Here is a 26,856-nt window from a genome sequence, read left to right on the forward strand (position 1 = left end):
CAATTATAGACCTGTTGTGGCTGCTGCCAAAGGAATTCAACTGGTCTATTAGTTGCATACTATTCCCAAGCAGCAATGTGTTCCCCAGATGCTCCTGCAGGACAGGATGGGAAGACCATGCTAACAATCCACGCTAATTACCAGCCACAGAGAAGATGTCCATGGCTTACTTTTCCTGTGTAACATTCATTCAACCCCATCACTGTCCAGTCCTTCCATTGCAATGTGGCATTTTTGTTTCCATGTTTGCCATGTGACTAACTAATAACAGAGTTGAATCTATGTCGTTTGTGATATATGTGCCTGCCTTTTATGTTTCTGTCCCCATTTGTGTGTGTTTGTGTCTGGTCACCATGTGCGTGGTTCAGTCACTAAACGACGTAAGGCCCATCTGAAGAGGCTGGACCGGAGATGGACCCTGGGGGGAATGGTCAGCAGGCAGCAGAGCCGAGGTGATCTGAGACAGGGTGCCCACCTCCTCATCTTCCTTCACCTCTCATCCCTCTATCCTCTGACCCCTCACCTGTCCTCACTCCTGTCCCCATTGTACCTTGTCCTGTCTTCTCTCATACCTGATTAGGGTTGCAAAGCTACCTGTAATTCACCAACAGAATATTCAAGTAATTTATGGTAATTTATACTTGAGTTTCTAGTGAATATACAATATGGATAAAGAGAAAATAGACTAATTAATTTTAAAAAGCAGCTAATCAATAATAATCAATAATCATTTCAATTAATTCTTCCAAATATGATGAAACCCTCATATTAAACACCAATGGTATTTGTTAAGTTGATGGTTTATATTTAGGATCATGTTTTACGGCTTTGTCATTCTATTATTATTATTTTTTATTTTTGTATCATTTTACAGACACCTGTGATGATCTGACGTACCCAAAAGGGCCACTCGATGTCTTGTGATAAATTACATAAAATCCTTGAAAGTTACCTGGAAGTTTACTGATAAACTTCTAAAGCTTCTAGTAAAATACCCTCGCTTTGCCACCCTACAACTGATGCCTAATGTATTGTCTTGTCTGCTACACCGTAATGACCCACACCCAATAATCACTAACATCGTTATTATCCAGCTAATTAACAGTCCAGCCATGTCATTACCATGCTAAACAGGGTTTCACATCCACAGTGGTGGCTTGCAATAGTTACAGATTTGACCTTATGCAAGAAGATAAGCTTACAAAAAATGTACCATCTTGTTGTTTCTTTTCTGCACTTGAATGTAGTAGTCTTGAAATCAATGATTAAGTCAGCAACTTATATTTCAGTGTTGGAAATTGAGTGAAATTATTGCAGTATATAATATATAATAAGATTGCCTCATGTAAGCAGTTCATTTTAATTCACCGCTATGTGCAACTCCAATCTTTTCTGAATTACAGCTATAGCTATAGCTACAGAACCATCTAAAAGTCGTAGCATCATTTACTTTGGTAGGCCGCATAAAATATTTTGCCACTCTGTTTGGCTTTTTACGAGCAAATTAAACATGAATACATACAGTGCATTTGGAAAGTATTCAGACCCCTTGCCTTTAAACAACATTTGTTATGTTACAACCTTATTCTTAAATGGATAAAATAGTTTTTTCCCTCTCATCAATCTACACACAATACACACATTTGTTTTGCTAAAAAATTAAAACATTTATAAAGTAAATATCACATTTACATAAGTATTCAGACCCTCTGGCTAGGCCACCCGACATTCATTGACTTGTCCCGAAGCCACCCCTGTATTGCCTTGGCTGTGTGTTTAGGGTCATTGTATTGTTGAAAGGTGAACCTTCGCCCCCAGTCTGAGGTCCTGAGTGCTCAAGGATCTCTCTGTGCTTTGCTTCATCTTTCTCTTGATCCTGACTAGTCTTCCAGTCCCTGCTACTGAAAAACATCCCCACATAATGTATATTTTATTTTTCATTTAACCTTTAACTTTAACCTTATGCTGCCACCTCCATGCTTCACCGTAGGGATGGTGCCAGGTTTTCTCCAGATGTGGAGCTTGGCATTCAGGCCAAAGAGTTCAATATTGGTTTCATCAGACCAGAGAATCTCATTTCTCATGGTCTGAGAGTCCTTTAGGTGCCTTTTGGCAAACTCCAAGTGGGCTGTCATGTGCCTTTTCCTGACAGGTGTGTGCCTTTCCAAATTATGTCCAATCAATTGAATTTGCCACAGGTGGACTCCAATCAAGTTGTAGAAACATCTCAAGGATGATCAATGGAAACAGGATACACCTGAGCTCAATTTCAAGTCTCATAGCAAAGGGTCTGAATACTTATGTAAATAAAGTATTTCTGTTTTTTATTTTTAATAAATTTGCAACGATTTCTAAAAACCTGTTTTTGCTTTGTCATTATGGTGTATTGTGTGTAGATTGATGAGGGGGAAAAAAAGATTTGATCCATTTTAGAATAAGAGTGTAACGTAACAAAATGTGAACAAGTCAAGAGGTCTGAATTCTTTCAAAATACTTTTGTACTTTTCAAAAGGAGTTAAAAAGACAGATGTTTATCGACTGGAGGTGTTAAGAGAGAGCAGGTCTGCCGATGGACCAGGCCAGTAAAGTTTTATTAATATTTCGGAGAAAGTGTGAAACGTGTTTGTGCTTGCACATATTAGCCTTGCCTCGAGCAAGGTTTTTTTTGACAGGGGATGCAGTTAGATTGCTTACAGCGGAGTGAGGATAAGCTATTTGAGTCCAGCCCAAGGTTTGTGTTTGGCAACAGTGTCCACAGTGCACACAAAAAATGTACGGCCTCTGGAGTAAAAAGAGATTTTTCCACTGCAAGAACTAAATCTTGCATGTAAAAAAGAAAATATAAAAAAAAAAGCAGAAATAGCGCTGACTGCAGGGAAATAATGTATAAAAGTTATGCAAGCGATGCATGTTGTGGTTAACATAATATCTGATTCAGAGATTCCCCCCTGCTGGTGAGTGTGAGCTCAGGAAGGTTGAACAGGGTTGCCCCTGTACAGAGAGCCCTACCAGGCCTTAAACAGAGCTACTGGAGGTCCCATAGGTCAGTGCAGAGGAAAACAAAGCATACAGGAAGTGGCATTTTCGTTTCTATTTACACGGCTGTACATGAGCCTATTTCTTTGAAAGTATTAGGAATTTGAACTATATCCTTAATCAGTTCTTTTAAATCCCTGAGTGAGACTCAACATGGGCAGAGGAAAATAAACACATATCAGATAGGCATCCAGTGATTCCAGAGGTATTCAAAGATAGGATATCCCCTCTTCTCTCTTTACTCTGCTGGGCAACATTCCTTCCTTCTGCCTGTGTTTTACGGTGTGATGAGATGAGACCTCTGGTCTGTAATGACAGGAAGTACTGTCACTGAGCGTGCCCTCTGGCCTTTTGGGAAGTTACAAATCAAGATAGCGTCTCTGTTCTCTATCATCAGTCGAGTTTATAGAGGCTGACCGCCACCATGCCATTAGTGCACTCTGCCGTTACCCACTGGACAAAGTTATTAATTCAACGTCTATCCCGCTTTGGTTTAACATAATTTAATTGAAATGACGTGGAAACAACTTTGATTCAACCAGTGTGTGCCCTGTGGGTTAGAACTGTTTTCCTTGTTTCAAAAGACTAGTGTTTGAGTTTATTTTGCCCCATATTTACACAGAGTAATCAGCTATCATGACATCAAGTCAAGGTAATTGTCAGTTGCTGCAGGAAGGCATTTTCAGTATGAAGTGATTGACAATTTATTCATTTGATCATTTTTTAACTTTATTTAACTAGGCATTTAATTGGTGTCCCTGATTCTTCTTAGAATCCTTTGAAAGTAAAATGCTGGATATCGTTGTGGATCTGACAGAATCAATCACATCATAACTACACACAGATACATAATATTAAGTCAACAGACTTCAATATTATGTAGCCTAGATACAGTACCTTCAGAAAGAATTCACACCCCTTGAGTTTTCCTAGATATGTCTTGATTTAATTTCACTTCTTCTGAGATGTTTCTACCATTGTTGCAGTAGGGAGACTGGGGTTGGTTGTCTCACAGGTTGGTTGTCACAGTGCTTATTACTCAAAGTCCTTTGGGTGCTGTGTTATAATTTCAAGATAAAAATTTGTGTCCTTTTTTTTTTTTTTACCTTTATTTAACCAGGCAAGTCAGTTAAGAACATATTCTGCTGTATCCTCTATAGGAGAGGTCATCCATGTGGTCAATTCAGGTCAGGATCACAAAACATTGAGGTGACAGGAACACTTTTCATTGGTGGAAGTAAATATTAAAATGCTTGTTATGTCTTTAATGAATAGTTAATTAAGCAATATTATCCATACTTTTCAACTTTTATTGAAAAGAGGAAAGGGAGAGCTTTATTCCAAGCCTATTTGTGAGTTTCAAGGTCATTCAGATTCAGAACACTTTTAATGTCCTCAGAGAGTTACATTCATCCTGCAGCAGTCGTAAAACATATCACATCTGGTAAATAACATCTTAATTGGCATTGGGGGGGTTAGGGATGGTTGTCACATTGATGTTTGGGTTGCTTGTAACAATGTACCCAAAAGCTAAATGACATTGAAAAACGCCTTGAAGACTTATTTTCCGGATGTTGAAAATATGTAAATGTTTCACAAGTTTGGACAGCACAGTACAGAACAGCACAGTATAGTCTAGTAGAGTTTAATTCAGCAGAGTGCAGTACAGTACAATTGAATTTAATTCAGTAGAGTACAGTATATTAGAGCGTGGTGCAGTTTAATTCAGTAGAGTACAGTAGAGCAAGTACTGTACAGTTGAGTTTATTTCAGTAGAGTAGCATACAGCATATAAGATTACAGTGCAGTACAGTAGGTCAAAGTAGAGTGCAGTACAGTTGAGTTTATTTCAGTAGAGTACTGTAGGATATAATACAGTACATTACTGTACTCTACCTTATGGTGCTGTACTCTACATGTCTGTTCTGTACTGAACTATAGTCTACTTTACCTTTCTTTACCCTACTGTATACTCTTCTGTCCAAACTTGTGAAACTCTATGATTGGTTCAGATTTGGGCCAATCTGGAACTACTTGTCAAAACTGTGAATCATGTTATTCTGACTGATTAGTCAGCAACATTCACACACACACATTCACACACACAAACAAACACACACTTTTTTCAAACGGTTCCTGTTTGAAAAAGCATTCCTTGCTTTCAACAAAAAATGTAGTAAACACAAATGTTTACAGCTTTACTTTTTTCATCTGCATTAAAATATTTCATTTTCATCCAAATACCAGATGGTTACTGTTTTATTAAGCATTGATATTACAATTTGAGTGGAGTAAGAACTACAATGTCAAAGCAAATACTCAATTATGTTGAATTTATTTGAATGTATTTATTTGTATTATTTTAGAAATGATGTTCAATAAATAAAGCCTTTACTTTTTTTCTCAAATAAAGCCTTTACTTTTTTTCTCAAATGAAGGCTTCACTTTTTCTAAAACTTTGTAAATTGGCACAATTGTTGCTGAAAAACAAACGGCAAACACTGTAACAACCAACCCCATAGTGTGTGACAACCAACCCCGGGATGGGGTCGGGTGTCACAAGTCAACAGCGTGTGTTTAATGGCTTATAATTCCATGTTAGAATACGTTATGAGGATTAAAAGGGTCCCCATTTCAACTCAAGACCTTAGTCTCTCCTAATATTGAAAATAGTCTTGTAAGATATACTGGTCCTGAGAAATACACTTATTGATAAAAAGTGTGACAATCAACCCCGGTCTCCCCTACCTCCTATAAAATGTTGATATATTTTACATTTGTTTGAGTAATGTTTTGTTATTGAAGCAGCGTAGTAAGTATGAAACTGACGTGAGTCTCTTGTGTTCCCACGCCCTCTCTGTGGCCCGACAGAGGAGAAGTATATGACGGTGCAGCCATACACCAGCGAGGGGAAGGATGAGATCGCCTTTGAGAAAGGAGTCATCGTGGAGGTCATCCAGAAGAACCTGGAGGGCTGGTGGTTCATCAGGTAAGGCCATGATTTGTGCTCCAACCACAATATAAACTGTTGCCTGTTTATGCTGTCTCTTGATTATGGTTATTCTCACTCATGATCACCTCCTCTCCTCCCTCTCTCCTCAGGTACCAGGATAAGGAGGGATGGGCCCCGGCCTCCTACCTGAAGAAGGTGAAGGAGGATTTCTCTCCCCGTAGTAGTAATAAGAAGAACCCCTTAACTAGCCCTGTGGAGATAATCGGAAACATCATGGAGATCAGCAACCTGCTCAACAAAAAGGCCCTGAGTGAGAAGGACGTGCAGACGGACGGCCAGTCAGAGGACACCCCCCTGACCACCCTCTCCCTGGCCAAGAGGCAGATCAGCCTGCCCATACCCTGCTCTAGCTCGGACTTCAGCCCTGGTGCCGCCCTGGTGGACGGAAAGGGCAAAGCAGAACCGGCCTCTCCAGCCATAGCCCGCATCACTCCTCACAGAATAGAGATTGGTGAGTTGTCATTCAGAGACGGAATTGGAAGGCATAGCGGTTTGTTAAACTAATACACTCTCAGAATTCAAATCGCAATCTCATTTTCTTCTATCTAGGCTCCCCGATCCTCAGACAAAAGCCACCTCCTCGAAGAGATGCAACTCTGGTCAGTATGAAAAGAATAATTACAGTTGAAGTTTACATACACCTTAGCCAACGACATTTAAACTCAGTTTTTCACAATTCCTGACATTTAATCCTAGTAAAAATTCCCTGTCTTGGGTCAGTTAGGATCACCACCAATACCTTGAATTTGTTGTCCTTAAGCCATTTTGCCACAACTTTGGAAGTATGCTTGGGGTCATTGTCCATTTGGAAGACCCATTTGAGACCAAGCTTTAACTTCCTGACTGATGTCTTGAGATGTTGCTTCAATATATACACATAATTTTAATTCCTCATGACACCATCTATTTTGTCATGTGCACCAGTCCCTCCTCCAGCAAAGCACCCCCACAACATGATGCTGCCGCCCCCGTGCTTCACGGTTGGGATGGTGTACTTTGGCTTGCAAGCCTGCCCCTTTTTCCTCCAAACATAACGATGTTCATCATAGCCAAACAGTTCTATTTTTGTTTCGTCAGACGAGAGGACATTTCTCCAAAAAGTACGATCTTTGTCCCCATGTGCAGTTGCAAACCGTAGTCTGGTTTTTTTATGGCGGTGTTGGAGCAGTGGCTTCTTATAATATATGCCATTTATCAGACGCTTTTATCCAAAGCGACTTACAGTCATGTGTGCATACATTCTACGTATGGGTGGTCCCGGGGATCGAACCCACTACCCTGGCGTTACAAGCGCCATGCTCTACCAACTGAGCTACAGAAGGACCACTTCTTCCTTGCTGAGCGGCCATTCAGGTTATGTCGATATTGGACTTGTTTTACTGTGGATATAGATACTTTTGTACATGTTTCCTCCAGCATCTTCACAAGGTCCTTTGCTATTCTGGGATTGATTTGCACTTTTCTCACCAAAGTACGTTCATTTCTAGGAGACAGAACACGTCTCCTTCCTGAGCGGTATGATGGCTGCGTGATCCCATGGTGTTTATACTTGCGTACTATTGTGTGTACAGATGAACGTGGTACCTTCAGGTGTTTGGAAATTCTTCCCAAGGATGAAGCAGACTTGTGGAGGTCTATCTTTTTTTTAGGTCTTGGCTGATTTCTTTTGATTTTCCCATGATGTCAAGCAAAGAGTTTGAAGGTAGGCATTGAAATACATTCACAGGTACACCTCCAATTGACTCAAATGATGTCGATTAGCCTATCAGAAGCTTCCAAAGCCATGACATCATTTTCTGGAATTTTCCAAGCTGCACAGTCAACTTGGTGTATGTAAACTTCTGACCCACTGGAATTGTGATATAGTGAGTTATAAGTTAAATATTCTGTCTGTAAATAATTGTTGGAAAAATTTATTCTGTCATGAACAATGTACACTGGGGCAAAAAAGTATTTAGTCAGCCACCAATTGTGCAGGTTCTCCCACTTAAAAAGATGAGAGAGGCCTGTAATTTTCATCATAGGTACACTTCAACTTTTCTTTAAAATTTATTTTACCTTTATTTAACTTGGCATGTCAGTTAAGAACAAATCCTTATTTTCAATGACAGCCTAGGAACAGTGGGTTAACTGCCTGTTCAGGGGCAGAACGACAGATTTGTACCTTGTCAGCTCGGGGATTTGAATTTGCAACCTTTCGGTTTCTAGTCCAACACTCTAACCACTAGGCTACCCTGCCTCCGACAGACAAAATGAGAAAAAAATCCAGAAAATCACATAGGAGGATTTTTAATTAATTTATTTGCAAACTATGGTGGAAAATAAGGATTTGGTCAATAACAAAAGTTTATCTCAATACTTTGTCATTGCCAACAAAGGGTATATAACAGAGGTCAAACGTTTTCTGTAAGTCATCACAAGGTTTTCACACACTGTTGCTATAGTTTGTTAAACAAGAAATTTGTGGAGTGGAAAAACAAGTTTTAATTACTCCAACATAATTGTATGTCAAATTCCAACTTCAACTGTCCTTAGCTTAAGTTGGAAGATGGACTGCATGGTCAATTGTTATTGTTTCCTTTTTACACTAGAACCGCCAAAGGCAAACGCCCACTGACATATAAAATAATAAATAATGCCCCCCAAAAAATGCAACATCCTGCTCCTTCCCTGACTTTTCCAAAATGTTTGTATATATTTTACATTGCTGATTTGTCAGAATAAAAAATAAAAAAATCACAATTACAAAAGTATTAAGCCTTTTTAACTGATTTTCTTACACACCTTTTTCCAACTTAACCCTCTAAGAAATGTAATTAATGACAAATGGATGAATCGTAATAATTGTGCAAGTTACTTCACAATTGAAATTAAATTAGGCCTGAATGATAAGGAGTGTGAAGATGTTGATTTAATTTAGCTAGACAATAGTGTAATAATAAGTTTGTAAAACTAAAGAGCAGCAGTAAATAACAATAACGGAGCTATATACAGAGGGTTCCGGTACAATGTGTGAGGGCACCGGTGTCGAGGTTATTGAGGTAATATGTACATGTAGGTAGAGTTATTAAAGTGACTATGCATAAATAACAACAGAGAGTAGCAGCAATGTAGAAGGGGGGTGCAAATAGTCTGGGTAGCCATTTTATTAGCTGTTCAGGAGTCTTATGGCTTGGGGGTAGAAGCTGTTTAGAAGCCTCTTGGACCTTGACTTGGCCCTCCGGTACCACTTGCCGTGCGGTAGCATAGAGAACGGTCTATGACTAGGGTGGCTGGAGTCTTTGACAATTTTTAGGGCCTTCCTCTGACACCGCCTGGTATAAAGATCCTGGATAGCAGGAAGCTTGGCCCCGGTGATGTACTGGGCCAAACGCACTACCCTTTGTAGTGCCTTGCGGTCAGAGGCAGCAAATTGCTGGGAAGAAATCCTCATCAATCTACACATAATACCCCATAACGCAGAAGAGCTTGGTTTTGTTTGTTTGGAAAGTTTGTTGTTTGAAAGTAATATATAATATTGGAAGTTATTGGTAGCTAGCTAACTTCTTTGTTTGGATCCTGCGATGCAGTTGGCATCTGCCGACCAAGGACGGGTGTGAGGAGCTATTTGGCGTCGCAGCTAGTCTAGCTGCTAGCTAGCTGCATTTCAAGCTAGTGGGGTTTTCTGAAATGCAGCCCACGATGCAGTTAGCCATTGTGGCTAGGACTGCAGATTGTCCCGGGTTTGTGGTTGTCTAGATCCCTGCTGTTTGTTGTTTTCAATCTTCTCTGTGACCTTCCCTGTCTGGAACTGCGATGAGTAGCAGCGTAACCTACTAACCCTACTTGCTAGCTACCATGACAAAGACCAAAGCCGGAGGGAGTACCGTTGAGGACAGTGGTGTCTCTATTACACATGAAGGATCTTTTAAATGAACAAAAAGAGACCTACAAGCAGTTGTTACAACAACAATAAAATAACTTCAAGTGTTTTGTCCAAATACTCGTGGATTCTACAAATAAAAGAATAGACGTCCTGACTAGAGGTCGACCGATTCTGATTTTTCAATGCTGATACTGATTATTGGAGGACCAAAAAAGCAGATACTGATTAATCGGCCGATTTTTATATATATATATATATATATATTTTTTTTTATATATATATTTGTAATAATGATAATTACAACGATACTGCATGAACATATTTTTAACTTGATATAATACATAAATAAAATACATTTAGTCCCAAATAAATAATGAAACATGTTCAATTTGGTTTAAATAATGTAAAAACACAGTGTTGGAGAAGAAAGTTAAAGTGCAATATATGCCATGTAAAAAAGTTTACGTTTAAGCTCAGAACATGAGAACATATGAAAGCTGGTGGTTCCTTTTAACATGAGTCTTCAATATTCCCAGTTAAGATGTTTTGGGTTGTAGTTATTATAGGAATGTATAGGACACTTTCTCTCTATACCATATGTATTTCATATACCTTTGACTATTGGATGTTCTTATAGGCACTATAGTATTGCCAGCCTAATCTCGGGAGTTGATAGGCTTGAAGTCATAAACAGCGCTCTGTTTCAAGCATTGCGAAGAGCTGCTAGCAATCGCAGTAAAGTGCTGTTTGAATTCATGTTTACGAGCCTGCTGCTGCCTACCACCGCTCAGTCAGACTGCTCTATCAAATATCAAATCATAGACTTAATTATAATATAATAACACACAGAAATACGAGCCTTAGGTCATTAATATGGTCAAATCCGGAAACTATAATTTAGAAAACAAAATGTTTATTCTTTCAGTGAAATACGGAAGGGTTCCGTATTTTATCGAACAGGTGGCAACCATAAGTCTAAATATTGCTGTTACATTGCACAACCTTCAATATTATGTCATAATTACATCAAATTCAGGCAAATTAGTTCGCAATGAGCCAGGTGGTCCAAACTGTTGCATATACCCTGACTCTGCTTGCACTGAACGCAAGAGAAGTGACTCAAATTCCCTAGTTAATAGCCTTCTAACATTCATTTATTTTAACTAAATATGCATGTTTAAACAAATATACTTCTGTGTATTGATTTTAAGAAAGGCATTGATGTTTATGGTTAGGTACATTCGTGCAACGATTGTGCTTTTGTTAAATCATCACCCGTTCGGCGAAGTAGGCTGTGATTCGATGATAAATTAACAAATCAAATAAAATCAAATGTATTTATATAGCCCTTCGTACATCAGCTGATATCTCAAAGTGCTGTACAGAAACCCAGCCTAAAACCCCAAACAGCAAGCAATGCAGGTGTAGAAGCACGGTGGCTAGGAAAAACTCCCTAGAAAGGCCAACACCTAGGAAGAAACCTAGAGAGGAACCAGGCTATGTGGGGTGGCCTGTCCTCTTCTGGCTGTGCCGGGTGGAGATTATAACAGAACATTGCCAAGATGTTCAAATGTTCATAAATGACCAGCATGGTCGAATAATAATAAGGCAGAACAGTTGAAACTGGAGCAGCAGCACGGTCAGGTGGACTGGGGACAGGCACCGCATTGATTATATGCAACGCAGGATAAGCTAGTTAACCTAGTAACATCATCAACCATGTGTAGTTAACTAGTGATTATGTGAAGATTGATTGTTTTTTATAAGATAAATTTAATGCTCGTTAGCAACTTACCTCGGCTCCTTGCTGCACTCGCGTAACAGGTGGTCACCCTGCCATGCAGTTTCCCCGTGGAATGCAATGTAATCGGCCATAATCGGCATCCAAAAATGCTGATTGTTATGAAAACTTGAAATTGACTCTAATTAATCGGCCATGCCGATTAATCGGTCACCCTCTAGTGCTGACCAGAGAGGTCCAGGACCTGAAGAACAGTTTACAGTTCTCCCAGGGTCAGCTCAATGAGTTGAAACAGGAGAACGGCAAGATGACAGCAATCTGTAAGTCATTGAGAGAGGACATCAGTTCTATGTGTGAATCCAGGATAACAATGACAGATAAATCAGACCATCTCGAGGGACAATCAAGGCGGAACAACATGATTGTGGACAGAATTGCAGAATCTCCATGAGACCTGGACGGAGTCTGAGGACAAAGTGAGGGAAATGATCTCTGAGAAATTGAAGATGGACCACAGGAAGATTGAGGTGGAGCACGCCCACAAGACTGGAAAACCCACCACCGGCCCAGGTGATAGGCCCATGCCAATAGCGGTCAGGTTCCTGAGGTTCAAGGACAAGGTAGCTGTTCTGGAAAGAGCCAAGAACTTGAGAGGAACTTGTCTATGTCTATCTCTGATAAGCCCCCCAGGAAAGGGTTGAAAATAGCCCATATTAATATACAGTGGGGCAAAAAAGTATTTAGTCAGCCACCAATTGTGCAAGTTCTCCCACTTAAAAAGATGAGAGAGGCCTGTAATTTTCGTCATAGGTACACTTAAAAAATGACAGAAACAATTAGAAAGAAAATCACATTGTAGGATTTTTAATGAATTTATTTGCAAATTATGGTGGAAAATAAGTATTTGGTCAATAACAAAAGTTTATCTCAATACTTTGTTATATACCCTTTGTTGGCAATGACAGAGGTCAAACGTTTTCTGTAAGTCTTCACAAGGTTTTCACACACTGTTTTCACACACTGTTTCTCATTTTGTCTGTCATAGTTGAAGTGTATCTATGATGAACATTACAGGCCTCTCTCATCTTTTTAAGTGGGAGAACTTGCACAATTGGTGGCTGACTAAATACTTTTTTGCCCCACTGTATGTGGCCTTAGAAATAAGGTTCATGATATCAAGTTCTTGCTAACATCAGATAACATTCATATATTAGCCATTTCTGAGACTCACTTAGATAATTAATTTGATGATACAGCATCTATTGAATCTATTGAACATCTATTGAAGAGACAGCAATGCTTATGGGGGAGGTGTTGCTGTATATATTCAGAGCCATATCCATGTAATGCTTAGAGAAGATTTTATGTCAAGTGTTATTGAAGTGTTGTGGTTGCAGGTTCATCTAAAGCCTTTTCTTTTGGGGTGTTGCTATAGGCCACCAAGTGATAACGGTCAGTATCTAAATAATATATGTGAAATGCTTTACAGTGTATGTGATAGAAACAGATAGGTCTACTTTGTTGGGGACCTGAATATTGACTGGTTTTCATCAAGCTGTCCGCTCAAGAGGAAGCTTCTTACTGTTACCAGTACTTGTAATCTGGTTCAGGTTATTAATCAACCTACCAGGGTGTTTACAAACACTACAGGAACAAGATCATCCACATGTATCGATCACATTTTTACTAATACTGTAGCACTTTGTTCTAAAGCTGTATCCGTACCCATTGGATGCAGTGATCACAATATAGTGGCTATATCCAGGAAAGCCAAAGATCCAACAGCTGGGCCTAAAATAGTGTTTAAGAGATCATACAAAATATTTTGCTGTGACTCTTATGTGGATGATGTTAAAAATATTTGTTGGTCTGATGTGATTAGTGAGGAGCATCTAGACGCTGCTGCACTTAATGAATTTCTGAAATTGCTTCTTCCAACTATTGATAAACATGCACCTGTTAAGAAACTGACTGATAGAACTGTTAAGGCTCCATGGATTTCTGAGGAATTGAAAAACTATGGTTGAAAGAGATGGGGCAGTAGGAGTGAATAATATGTCTGGCTGCACATCTGACAGGCTTACTTACTGCAAATTGAGAAATTATGTGACTAAATTCAACAAAAAGAAGAAAAAACTGTATTATGAAGCCAATGATATGAAAACTTCAGAATAGTTTAAATTAAATTATGGGCAGAAAGACAAATTCAACTCCATCTTTCATAGAATCAGATTCATCACGAAATCATTTGATGTTGGCAATTATTTTAATGACTAATTCATTGGCAAAGTGGGCAAACTTAGGCAGGAAATGCCAACAACGAACAGTGTGAGATTGTATTCATTCATAAAATAACAAATAATGAAAGAAAAACATTGCAAGTTTGAATTTTGTAAAGTTAGTGTGGGAGAGGTGGAAAAATTATTGTTATCGATCGATAATGACAAACATCCTGGAATTGACTACTTAGATGGAAAGCTACTGAGGATGGTAGCTGACTCTATAACCACTCATATGTCATATTTTTAATCTGAGCCTAGGGGGAAGTATTTGTCCTCAGGCCTGGAGGGAAGCTAAAGTAATTCCGCTACCCAAGAGTGGTAAAGCGTCCTTTTCTGGTTCTAACAGCAGACATATAAGCTTGCTGCCAGCTCTTAGCAAACTGTTGGAAAAAAATGTGTTTGGCCAAATACAATACTATTTCTCTGTAAACAAATTAACCGACTTTCAGCATGCTTATAGAGAAGGGCACGCAGCATGTACAGCACTGACACAAATGACTGATGATTGGTTGAAAGAAATTGATAATAAGAAGATTGTGGGAGCTGTACTATTAGATTTCAGTGCAGCTTTTGATATTATTGAGCATAACCTGTTGTTGAAAAAAACTCCCTTCACAGAACAGAGCAAACTGGGTCTAACCAGAATAGAAAGAGGAGTGGGAGGCCCCAGTGCACAACTGAGAAAGAGGACAAGTACATTTGAGTGTCTACTTTTAGAAACAGACGCCTCACAAATCCTCAATTGGCAGCTTAATTAAATAGTATCCGCAAAACACCAGTCTCAACGTCAACAGTGAAGAGGCGACTCCGGGATGCTGGCCTTCTAGAGTTCCTCTGTCCAGTGTCTGTGTTATTTTGCACATCTTAATCTGTTAATTTTATTGGCCAGTCTGAGATATGGCTTTTTCTTTGCAAGTCTGCCTAGAAGGCCAACTTCCCGGAGTCGCCTCTTCGCTGTTGACATTGAGACTTGTGTTTTGCGGGTACTATTTAATGTACGAGATCTTCAGTTTCTTGGCAATTTCTCGCATGGAATAGCCTTCATTTCTCAGAACAAGAATAGACTGACGAGTTCCAGAAGAAAGGTCTTTGTTTCTGACTGTTTTGAGTCTGTAATCAAAGCCACAAATACTGATGTTCCAGATACTCAACTAGTCTTAAGAAGGACAGTTTTATTGCATCTTTAATCAGCACAACAGTTGTCAGCTGTGCTAACATAATTGCAAAATGATTTTCTATAGATCAATTATCCTTTAAAAATGATAAACTTGGATTAGCTAACACAATGTGCCATTGGAACACAGGATTTATGGTTGCTGATAATGGGCCTCTACCCTATATGACCTAAATAGTTTGTGTGTATGCATTGATATGTAGGCTACGTGTGCCTTTAAAAAATATATGGTATTTCTGTTTTTGACCTCTTCTTGTCTGTTGATGTTCTCTATTATGTCATTCTGTATTGTGTTTTGTGTGGACCCCAGGAAGAGTAGCTGCTGATTTTGCAACAGCTAATGGGGATCCTAATAAAATACAAAAAAATACCAAACAACGACAAAACGAAAACAGCCTATGTAAATATTCCATAAAAAATCTGCTGTTTCCAGCTACAATAGTCATTTACAACATTAACACTGTCTACACAGTATTTCTGATCAATATGATGTTATTTTAATGTCCAAAAAATTAGCTTTTCTTTCAAAAACAAGGACATTTCTATGTGACCCCAAACTTTTGAAAGGTAGTGAATGTGTCATGGCTTTTCAACCTCAGCTCTGAATTCATGACATGGCAATCTATATAATAGAACTCATAGAGTTTTCTTTAATGGAAGCTTCTCTAATATCAAACATGTAAAGTGTGGTGTACCGCAGGGCAGCTCTCTAGGCCCTCTATTCTTTTCTACTTTTACCAATGGCCTGCCACTGGCATTAAACAAAACATGTGTGTCCATGTATGCTGATGATTCAACCATATTTGCATGAGCAACTGCAGCTAATAAAATCACTGAAACCCTTAACAAAGAGTTGCAGTATGTTTTGGAATGGGTAGCCAGTAATAAACTGGTACTGAACATCTCTAAAACTAAGAGCATTGTATTTGGTACAAATCATTCCTTAAGCTCTAGACCTCAGCTGAATCTGGTAATGAATGGAGTGGCTGTTGAACAAGTTGAGGAGACTAAATTTCTTGGTGTTACTTTAGATTGTAAACTGTCATGGTCAAAACATATAGATTCAATGGTTGTAAAAATGGGGAGTTGTCTTGCCATAATAAAGAGATGCTCTGGTTTTTTGACACCACACTCCAAGAAGCAAGTTCTGCAGGCTCTAGTTTAGTCTAATCTTGATTATTGTCCAGTCGTGTGGTCCAGTGCTGCAAAGAAAGACCTCGTGAAGCTGCAGCTGGCCAAAAACAGAGTGGCACATTTAGCTCTTAATTGTAATCAGAGGGCTGATGTAAATACTATGCATGTCAGTCTCTTTTGGCTAAGAGTTTAGTTTAGGAGAGACTGACTGCATCACTTCTTCTTTTTATAAGAAACATTAATCTGTTGAAAATCCCAAATTGTTTGCATAGTCAACTTACACACAGCTCTGACACACACGCTTATCCCACCAGACATGCCACCAGGGGTCTTTTCACATTCCCCAAATCCAGAACAAATTCAAGAAAGCATACAGTATCATATAGAGCCCTAATTGCATGGAACTTCCTTCAATCTCAAAACAGATAAAGCAACACCTCGCGGCAAAATGCCTCTACCCTATTTGACCTAAATAGTTTGTGTGTATGCATTGATATGTAGGCTACGTGTGCCTTTAAAAAATATATGGTATTTCTGTTTTTGAGCCCTTCTTGTCTGTTGATGTTCTCTATTATGTCATTCTGTATTGTGTTTTGTGTGGACCCCAGGAAGAGTAGCTGCTGATTTTGCAACAGCTAATGGGGATCCTAATAAAATACAAAAAAATACCAAACAACGACAAAACGAAAACAGATTGTTAGAAATGTTTGCAAATGTATAAAAACAAATACAAAACAGAAAAACCTTATTTACATAGATATTCAGACCCTTTGCTATGAGAATCGAAGTTGAGCTCAGGTGCATCCTGTTTCCATTGATCATTCTTGAGATGTTTCTACAACTTGACTAGTGTCCACCTGTGGTATATTCAATTGATTGGACATGATTTGGAAAGGCACACACCTGTCTATATAAGGTCCCACAGTTGACAGTGCATGTCAGAGCAAAAAACCAAGCCATGAGGTCGAAATAATTGTCCGTAGAGCTCAGAGACAGAATTGGGGAATGGGTAGCAAGCATTCAAGGTCCCCCAGCAAGGGCCTTGGTCAGGGAGATGACCAAGAACCCGATGGTCACTCTGACAGAGCTCTAGCGTTCATAAACTCTAATGAAAGTAACATAAACTAATGAAAATGCTATTATCTTCTTTGAAATAATAATTTTTTAGTATTCTAATGTTACCTAAGACCTTTATAAACACAACCAAATTATTATTCCTCTGATAGCATATATGAAATGCATTTATTAGACTGTTCGAGTGTTGATGCATCATTGGCTCACAGTGTTCCAAATTAGCTTTTGGCCTATGTTGTTAACTAGGACTTTGTAGAATTACACAGAACAGAGTAAATGATATTCTATCTAAATAAATAACTGTTTTTATATATTTACATGGATTTATTTCCACAAATATGTATTCATGCAATTCATGATTTACAGTTGTTTAAGAACTATTTATCAAGCAAGGGTGCTTATGTTTGCGCACCTCGTGCGTTGATATGCATCTGATGCGTATGCTAAAGGTGACGCCCGGCAACATTCTCAGGGTTCCGTAGTGGGTACTTATAGGCTCAACGGCCTGGCGGTTCTATTGTTAACAGTATCAGCTGTGCCATATTCATAATGCCTGACATTTTTTCCACTCAGGGATCCAATTTACCCTCACCACCAGAGCCCCCTACTGTTGAAGCAGAGTACTACACCATTGCAGAGTTCCAGTCTGTCATTTCTGATGGCATTAGTTTTAATGGAGGGCAGAAAGCAGAGGTAAGCTTTTTTCATGTTAATTGTTTTTTTTATTGTTCAGGTAAATTATTGAAATTAACAGATACTGCATGTAGTTCATTTCTCCCCATCTATTCTCTCTGTTCTGTCCTGTAGGTGATCGAAAAGAACTCTGGTGGCTGGTGGTATGTCCAAATCGGGGAGAAAGAGGGGTGGGCTCCCTGCTCCTACATCGACAAACGAAAGAAACCCAACCTAAACCGCAGAACCAGCACTCTGAGCCGCCCCAAAGTCCCACCCCCAGCCCCGCCCGTCAAGAAGCAGGACTCTGAGGAGACCGCCCCTCCCAGCAGCCCCGGGTCCGAGGCTCCAGAGTCCCCTGTATCTCCCGGGAGGCCTGTGTACGAGGAGCCAGAATATGACATTCCTGCCATTGGGTTTGATCTGGAGTCAGAGTTTGAGTTTCTCAGGACAGATGGGTCCTCGGTGGATGGGAAGAATGAGGATGACTCCTCAGGTAAAGGCTCTCATCTGTCCACCAAGTTGTCTCCGGTCTCTTCTCTCCACAGCGCCTCCTTCAAGATGGGCGAGTCATCAGAGGACGTGGGTCAGGAAGAGGAGGAGCCTGAGGGAGAGGAGTGTATCTATGAGAATGACGGCTTCAGGCCTTTCAGAGAGAAGCCTGATGCACAATCCAGTGGCGACTCGGATTCCCCGAAGACGAGCGCCCCGTTGGAGACTTGCAAGGCTGAAAACTCTCACTCCACGTTGGGGGCAAGGAGAAAAGGGAAGAATATCCAGCTGGAGCTGAACGGAAGCCAGTCCCATTCTCGAACCAAAGCAGAGGCTGGGGAGTCCAGCCCCAAACCTGCTTCCACAGAGTCCATCCCAGATCTATCCAAGCAGTCCAGGTCCAAGAAGGACAAAGAGGAACACAAAATGGGTTCCACCAAGTCATCCACCAAACCTAAGCCAGTGGTCAGGCCTAAGCCCCAGGTGGCCAAGGCCTCCAGTGCAGAGAAGATGGACATCAGCAGCCTCCGGAGACAGCTGAGGCCTACAAGCCAGCTGAAGAAGGGCTCCAGAGGAGAAGACTTTGAAACAGCCTCTGTCATCTCCTCTGAGGACTCTGTGTCTTCCCACAGCACCTCTGACCTCTCCTCCATCTACTCTAAAGGCAGCCGTGGAGACTCAGACGAGGGCTGCAGCTTTTACCGCACCACAGACACCTATGAGAAGGTCCAGAACTCAGAGATGAGCTTCCCTGCCGGGGTGGAAGTGGAGGTGCTGGAGAAGCAGGAAAGCGGCTGGTGGTACGTCCGTTGGGGCGACACTGAGGGCTGGGCTCCAACCTACTACCTGGAGCCTGTCAGGCAGCTGGACGACACAGCTGGGTCAGAGTCCGATGGCACCCCCACTAAGCCAGGCAGCCTGAGCAAGTCCAACAGCCTGGAGAAGAATGAGCAGAGGGTCCAGGCTCTAAACAACATCAACCAGAGCCTGAAGAGGAGCACACCTCCCATTCCCTCCAAACCCCCCGGGGGGCTCTCCAAGCCCTTTGACCTGTTCAACAGCTTGCATAAGCAGAGGAATGGTACGAAACAACAACAGGTGGTCAGGCCTCAGTCTGTCTTCATCTCCGGGCCGATCATCGACGGCCCAAACCCAGTCGGCTCCCTTAGGAGAGGTGAGTCACTCAACTCCACCGACCACCCACGCTCTAGTCCCACCGTGCGCCGCAATGCTTCCTTTGGTACAACCCCAGCGCCAAACGGTAACATGGCGAACCGGAACAGACCCGGCACGGGCAGCTCCGAATCACTGGGCCTTGGGTCTCTGAGGAACGGTCTACCTGTATCCACTGTAAAACCCAAACCCCACCTCATCCACAACAACCTCCGTGAGGTGTATGTCTCCATAGCGGATTACCATGGTGATGAGGAGACCATGGGTTTCCCTGAAGGAACAATTCTGGAGGTTCTGGAGAGGAACCCTAATGGGTGGTGGTACTGCCAGATCCTGGATGGAAGTCGACCTCGGAAAGGCTGGGTCCCCTCGAACTACCTGGAAAGGAAGAACTAGTATCACGCTTCTGTTCAGTGCATGTGCAATCAGGTCGTCAAGGTCAGAGACCATGGAAGACAGTGGAAATGGAAAGAAGACACTGCTTTTTTACATTTTATAGATGGAAATCAGAAGAGACCATGCATAATCTAAGTGGCATCCTTTGTATTTTCTAAACTGAGGGTGGCCAACCTATCCTGGCATGTCATTTCTTGCCATTTTATTACTCTCATCTAGTGACAGATAAAGCACTTCATTTTGCAATTATTAGACAGGATTTTTATATATTCACAGACAGCCGAGTGGACAGAACAAATACCTTTGGCATTAAAATCAGCAGAAGGTCAACTATATTAAACGGAATAATTAAACAACAAAAGTGGTTGATTTGATGAAACATGCTTTTTAATCCAAAATGGAAGAATAATGGGACTTGGACACGAGAAGAGGAGCTTTGGACAGCTTTGGCTGATAATGATCCTTTATAACAACGAGAGAGGGTTTGTAATATGATAACATTACTTACTTAATGATTTCCAATGGGCAAAACATGACTCACTTCTGATGACATTTGATCATAAAACATTTACTTTTGAAAGCTTTTTGCATGGTTAAAAGGTTTCTATACTGACCAAGCCTTGGGCACATTTTAAGTAAACATTTCTCTTAAAATGTTTTGTATGTTGTGTTTAAAAGATCTGTTGCTACACCTTCTCATATGTTAAATGCCATCTGCAGAATGTCCTGTGCATGTTTTTACGTAACATTTTTGGTGAAGCTTAATGTATATTTTATGTAATACTTTTATATAGCTTTGTGTGTATGTCATCTTGTTGTAAAGTGTATATTCTGTCCATTTATAACAGTATGTAAGTCATTTGAAATCTCTTAAAGCTACAGTCTGCAATTTTTTTATGGGGTCCCTGCCACCTGTTTTGGTATACAGCTAAAGGATAAGGCTAGGGAGATTTTGAGACATGTGCTGTAGCTCACGAGGCATTTATAAGTATATTCTTCAATAATCAATGGGTAAATATGAAGAATTTTAATAACAATTAAACAGCTTCCCAAGTTGCAGACTGTAGCTGTAAATCTTTATGAATGTTTCATGATTTTCTTGATGACACTCTAGCTAATGTCTTATACATACAGTATGTATCCTTCACCTGCTTAGAAGTGTATTTCTGCTCTGGTCTTGTGACACAATATAGTTCAGCCTATTTGAAGGAGTGGTAAATCAGCTATTTTTTGCGCTCTCTAGAATCGTCTTCTTCTAGTAAATTTTGATGTTTTCTATCAACAGATTTCTCCCATGGCTCCATTTGTCCATTTGATCATATTTAGAATAAAATAAAAGACCGATACCAAATGGTTATGATTTGTTTAGTTCTTTTGAATCAAATTTGAAGTTTTGTTTTCACATTGAACTTGACCTTTGAAGGTGTTCGCTAGGTTGTAAACAAAAAAAGTGATGAGCTGCTTATGCATTTCCATTATTCCATTTAAGAGGAAGGAATATTTGACTTGAGGAATATTGGAATTGAGGCTTTTCATTTGCTTTCAAAACTAAACCCCAGGGATGTGTAGAATAGGAATTGAAATTAAATTGTGATTTTTATCTGAGAGAGAACTCATTGCAAATGAATTCAATACCTATTTTTATCCCACAAGGGGCTTGCAGACAGCAGTGCAAATACATAAACAATGACCCATCTGGTGCTACTCATATCTGGAAAGACTTGATACTCATGCCCCTTTGAAAAAGGAGGAACATTCAGCATATAAAAATGTATACTCTTAATATTGCTGTGCAGTATTAATTTTAATCTTTGAACATGTCGTCTATTCTAGCTACATAACTTTGTTTCAAGTATTTCAAATTCCCTAATAAATTCCTTCTAATTAAGTAATATCTAGTTACATTGAGTTAATCTTACCCTGTGGTATACAAAACTTTGACTTATCAATTTATAGGTCACATTACATACTTTTTTGCCCAAGCATTAAATTCTCAAATTCTGTTAATGAATCTGGACCTGCTACGGCTGATGTTCAAGACTGTTGAAATATGGTTCTAGTGAAGGATCCTCTTTTGCCAGCTTGATGTCCCATTAATATTTCCTTTGTCATTGTTTGCTGGACAGTATTGTATCTAACATTAGTTTTATAGCCTGCTACATTGCAGAAATTGTATTTATATTATTCAGCAGAGAAAATTTTCATTTTATGATTACATGTAAAACAAAAATAATGATGAATTAAGTGTGTTTTTGTGAATAAATGCACTTTCTGCATTACCAGATTCCACATTGTTTTACAGAATTATTGATGATTCCTTCAATTTCTGCAACTTGTATAATTCAAGGTATGCAACAGCTCAGGCATAAAGCAAACTAAAGTGCCTTAAACCTTAACGCATAATTCAAAGCAGTGAAGCAGATGCAACAGATTGGGTAATGACACTGTTATGATTCACAGCAGTAAAGGGGATTTTCCTGCAAGAATCTGACCAAGAGCACCCTCTTGTGCATTACAGTCTATACTACAATACATACAACATCTTACTGGACAAGATAAATATTGTCAATAAAAAAAATGTATTTGTATAAAAACAAAGAATTTATATGGATACATTTTTAATTAAAAAATTATAACGTTTCTAAAACATTCTAAAATGGAGAGAATGCAAGTGTGTTAGCAATCAGTGAAGCCTCATGTATTCAGTTATTGTGTTGGTTTTGCCATTTGTAAACATATGTTTACAGTGTGTATTTGTAACACATGTTAACCATTTTGTTACATATTGAGAAAATTTGCAGATTGACTTTGCATTTATAAAATTGCAGTTACTTCAGGCAAAGTTTTGTACAATATAATATAAATCCTTCCTTTGCTATCTAAGAACTGATTGAGGTTATACGTAATTATTACGATGTCGGTACATTACTTTTGTAACAATGATAGTTAATATAAAGCCTCTGCTGACTCAGCACATTTAGATTTGGCTTTACCGTAATGGCTATTTACCCAATGGCCCAATATGGATTAAGTGCACGTTTGTCTGGTTACTGTTTAGCTCCTAGTGTATAAATAGCCATTGAAGTTCACTATGTCAGACAGTATGTTATGCTGTATTGGCAAGTTCTTGTCTCAAACATGACAATATTTACAACCAATAGGCTTTTCCTGTGAAATATGTTCTCCCCATTGGGCCATTCCTTCCACTGGGAACCTCAGGCTATACTCCTCAGCTTAGCAGTGAGTTATGGCTGTCTGATCTGGTTGATGTGTGTGCAGTGCTGTAACTAGGGCCGGGAATTGCAAAGGACCCCACAATACGATTTCACAATACTTACGTGCCGATAAGATTTCGATGTTCCAAACATATGTCTTCTGCAGAGAGACGAAAGACCCATGATAACTCTTGGAAATAGAAGTGCTGAAAACATGTTGGTTCACTATTTAAAAAGAAGGAGAACAAGCTTTATGGCCTAATATAATACCTAATACCGCCACAGGCAAAGTAAACCTGGTGGAGTGTTATGATCCCATATCCTCAAGGGGGCAGTATGAGCACTCCAGAACAGCTCAGCCCAAACATAAAGGTCCAGTGTAGCCGTTTTTATCAAATCATTTATGGGTAACAATTAAGTACCTTACAGTGATTATTTTACATTTTAAATGGTTAAATGGTTAAAAGAAACATAAATAGCTTGTTAGCAAAGAACAAATTATCAAGCAATAATTTTTCTAGGACTGTCTGGGAGTGGGGAGGGGAAAACTGAAAACTAGCTGTTATTGGCAGAGAGGTTTAGAACTGTTATTGGTCTATTAACTAATTTACTGTCTGTGATGTCACAAGACATGCCAAAACTCCATCCCACCAAAACAGGCTGAAATTTCAGGTGGTCTTTTCAAACAGCTCTTAAACTAAAAGGGCATTATCATAATTTCACAGTATTATTCTAACCTCATAGTGTTGAAATATATATAAAACACAGGAAAATCACATTTTTGACTGAACAGGGCCTTCAACTATCAAGTCCTTACGTCAACACTATGCCATTAGAGTAAGATACAGAATTTAAATTGGTATTATTTTAAGAATAAAGCATGGTCTAGAAGAGAAAGAAACACCTATTTAGGTGAGGTGCTGGCTAGCATAGTGGAACACTTGAACATAAAGGAGAGCCGCACACTCTAGGAGCTCAGATGGAAAAATGTAATGTCCAACGTTTCGACAGACAAGCTGTCTTCATCAGGGTGATGAAGACGGCTTGTCTGTCGAAATGTTGAACATTACATTTTTGCATCTGAGCTCCTAGAGTGTGCGGCTCTCCTTTATTTTCAAGAAAAAAGCATGGATCTGAAATAGACAACAGATTTACTTACCAGACAAGTACATGCCAATTGAAATACACCTTTGGTGACTACCACTAGACTTTTGAAGCTCAAGTGTCCAACAATTACATTGAACCAACAGTGCACAACTTTGACAAGTGTTTGATAGTGAGTCATTATCAAATCAGTTTACTTTTACATTCATTCCCCAACAACCGTACCCAACAGGGTGGGAGGAATCAGTATACGTTTAAAATGTCTGCTGCCAAACTTCTTAACTTACCGGCAGTTTGAATGAGGCCCAGGTTCACTCAGAGGTCTACATGGAAAGTCTGTGTACACACCAGTGAGATATATACTGTGTTCCATGTCATTTTTACACACGGTGGCTGTGCGTCTCCCTTCACTTCTGAGAAACTTGTCCATTAGCAATGGCTGCCTCTGCCTGTTTCATGTCCAGCCGTCACAGACTGTATTTGTGCGTATTAGACTGCAGTATAAAACACTTGTGCAGCCAGCCCAGCTAAGGCAGGATAGTAAATAACAGATGATGTTCACTCTGGCCAGGCCTACATGCCTCCGCTCTAAACAGACTATGTGAGTTATGCCTGTAGCCCTGTGCTTTGTTTTTCACATGCACAGACTGAAGACCAGAATACTACGTGCAGCATGGTTGTGTTAAATAGTAAGTAGGCCTATGGTTGGGCACAAATGTCAATTCAACATCTATTTTATGGTTGGTTCAACGTGATTTAATTGAAATTATGTGGGAAACAATGTTGATTCAACCAGTGTGTGCCCAGTGGGTTGTTTGTATTTTTGAGGAATTGCTCTAATATTGCTGATTGAGGTGTACATATTGAACACTAATAACACTCCTCTCCATCGTAGAGTGCACTCAATACATACACTGCCTTCACAAAGTTTTCATACCCCTTAATTTATTCCACATTTTGTTGTGTTACAGCCTGAATTCAAAGTTAAATTGATTTTTTTCTCACCCATATACACACAATACCCCATAATGACTTTGTGAAAACACGATTTTAGAAGTGTTTGCAAATTTATTGAAAATTAAGTACAGAAGTATCTTATTTACATAAGTATTCACACTCCTTCTACATTGTAGAAGCCCATTTGTGAGTCTTTTTCATTTATATATTTTTAAGGGTGGATCAGCTTTAAAATTGCAAATAGATTATTGCTTCCATCAATGTAATTGTCTGCATCATTTCCAATCCCCCATATTATATATATTTAAAAATATACATATTTTCCTTTATTTTCCTCTAACCCTACCACCACTCCCCTAATTGGAGTAAACTAATAGACAACACTTAGGCTTCTACTTCCAGCTTATACATCCTATATACATTTTACGACCAAGGTACATTTTCCATTAGTTATGTTTTGTTTGTTTTTAGTCCCATCCATCAACTACCCTCAACCCCTCCCATCTATCTCTGAAGACCATGCAGTTTTGATGCATATTTGCATTATATTTTTCAACTGTGCTGATGTTTCACAAAAGTTCTGAACCTTTCTATTCTCATAGTTTCTACAGATTGTAAATTGAACCAAAAAAATTCTAAGTGTATTATTATATTATATATTGATTCACTATGACTTTTCAGATCACCCAGCAGTGCTGTTTGCAGTTAATTGCAGGTAAATGTTGCAATTCTTCAGCCATTCAGAACCTGCGACCAAAAAGAAGCTACATATGGACAGTACCAAAACAAATGATCTAATAATTCTTCATTAATCTGCAGAGCTGGGATGGTTGTATCCCCTATATATATATATATATATATATATATATATATATATATATATATAAAACATATATATAACATATATATAACATTCTATTGGTTGCAAGATTTTGTATAATAATTCAAATGGAAAAACTAGGTTTTTAATCCAGCATTGTTTTTTTTATATCAGTTCATAAACAATGTGCCATGGAATCGTTACATGGAAAATCTGTCCCCAACTATTGTTGCAATCTGTATGGCACATCTGTCAATTTTATGGGCCTTAAATTAAACTGGTATACTTTATCACAATGCTCAATTTTGGTCATTTTTGCAACAAAATGATACACATCCATCATTTGAATTACTCTTTCAAAGCAGCAACACACTGATGTACTTCATACAAAACACTGCTGTCTTTAGTACTTTGCATACCTTTTTAATTGTCTCATACTGACTTCTGAAAGATTATTCCAGTACAGTACATCTACTCACATTTCAATGAACATAAAAATAGAAAGGCATCAGAAAAATATATAGCTTATTTGTTTGTCATTGCTGGTTTTTAACAACAACAAAAAATGAAGAAAAGTAGAATTACAGTGCAATGGCAAACAAAAAAAATAGTATTGTAAGGGATGGGGTGGATGTTTTATGGATCCCTCATTCTGTAGGGTCTGGCCACATCACCTCATCCACATCACGAGCAATGTCATCCCTGACG

The 26,856-nt window shown here is 39.3% G+C and overlaps 1 protein-coding gene across 3 annotated transcripts in view; it reads left to right on the plus strand.

The window, feature by feature from the left end:
* LOC118369727 (SH3 and PX domain-containing protein 2A-like) overlaps window positions 1-22,336 on the plus strand; it is a 116,844-nt gene extending 94,508 nt beyond the window's left edge. For 2 of the 3 annotated variants that reach the window (XM_035754374.2, XM_035754370.2), the window contains exons 9-14: window positions 369-452; window positions 5,908-6,025; window positions 6,139-6,500; window positions 6,599-6,648; window positions 17,893-18,012; window positions 18,127-22,336. In XM_035754374.2, the coding sequence (XP_035610267.1) occupies window positions 369-452; window positions 5,908-6,025; window positions 6,139-6,500; window positions 6,599-6,648; window positions 17,893-18,012; window positions 18,127-20,052 (2,660 nt within the window). In that variant the 3' untranslated portion in view covers window positions 20,053-22,336. The remainder of the gene's footprint in view (window positions 1-368; window positions 453-5,907; window positions 6,026-6,138; window positions 6,501-6,598; window positions 6,649-17,892; window positions 18,013-18,126) is intronic. The other variant, XM_035754371.2, reaches the window with a different exon arrangement.
* Window positions 22,337-26,856: the final 4,520 nt, after the last annotated feature.

This window comes from Oncorhynchus keta, chromosome 36 (assembly GCF_023373465.1).
Source record: "Oncorhynchus keta strain PuntledgeMale-10-30-2019 chromosome 36, Oket_V2, whole genome shotgun sequence".
Lineage (NCBI taxonomy): Eukaryota > Metazoa > Chordata > Actinopteri > Salmoniformes > Salmonidae > Oncorhynchus > Oncorhynchus keta.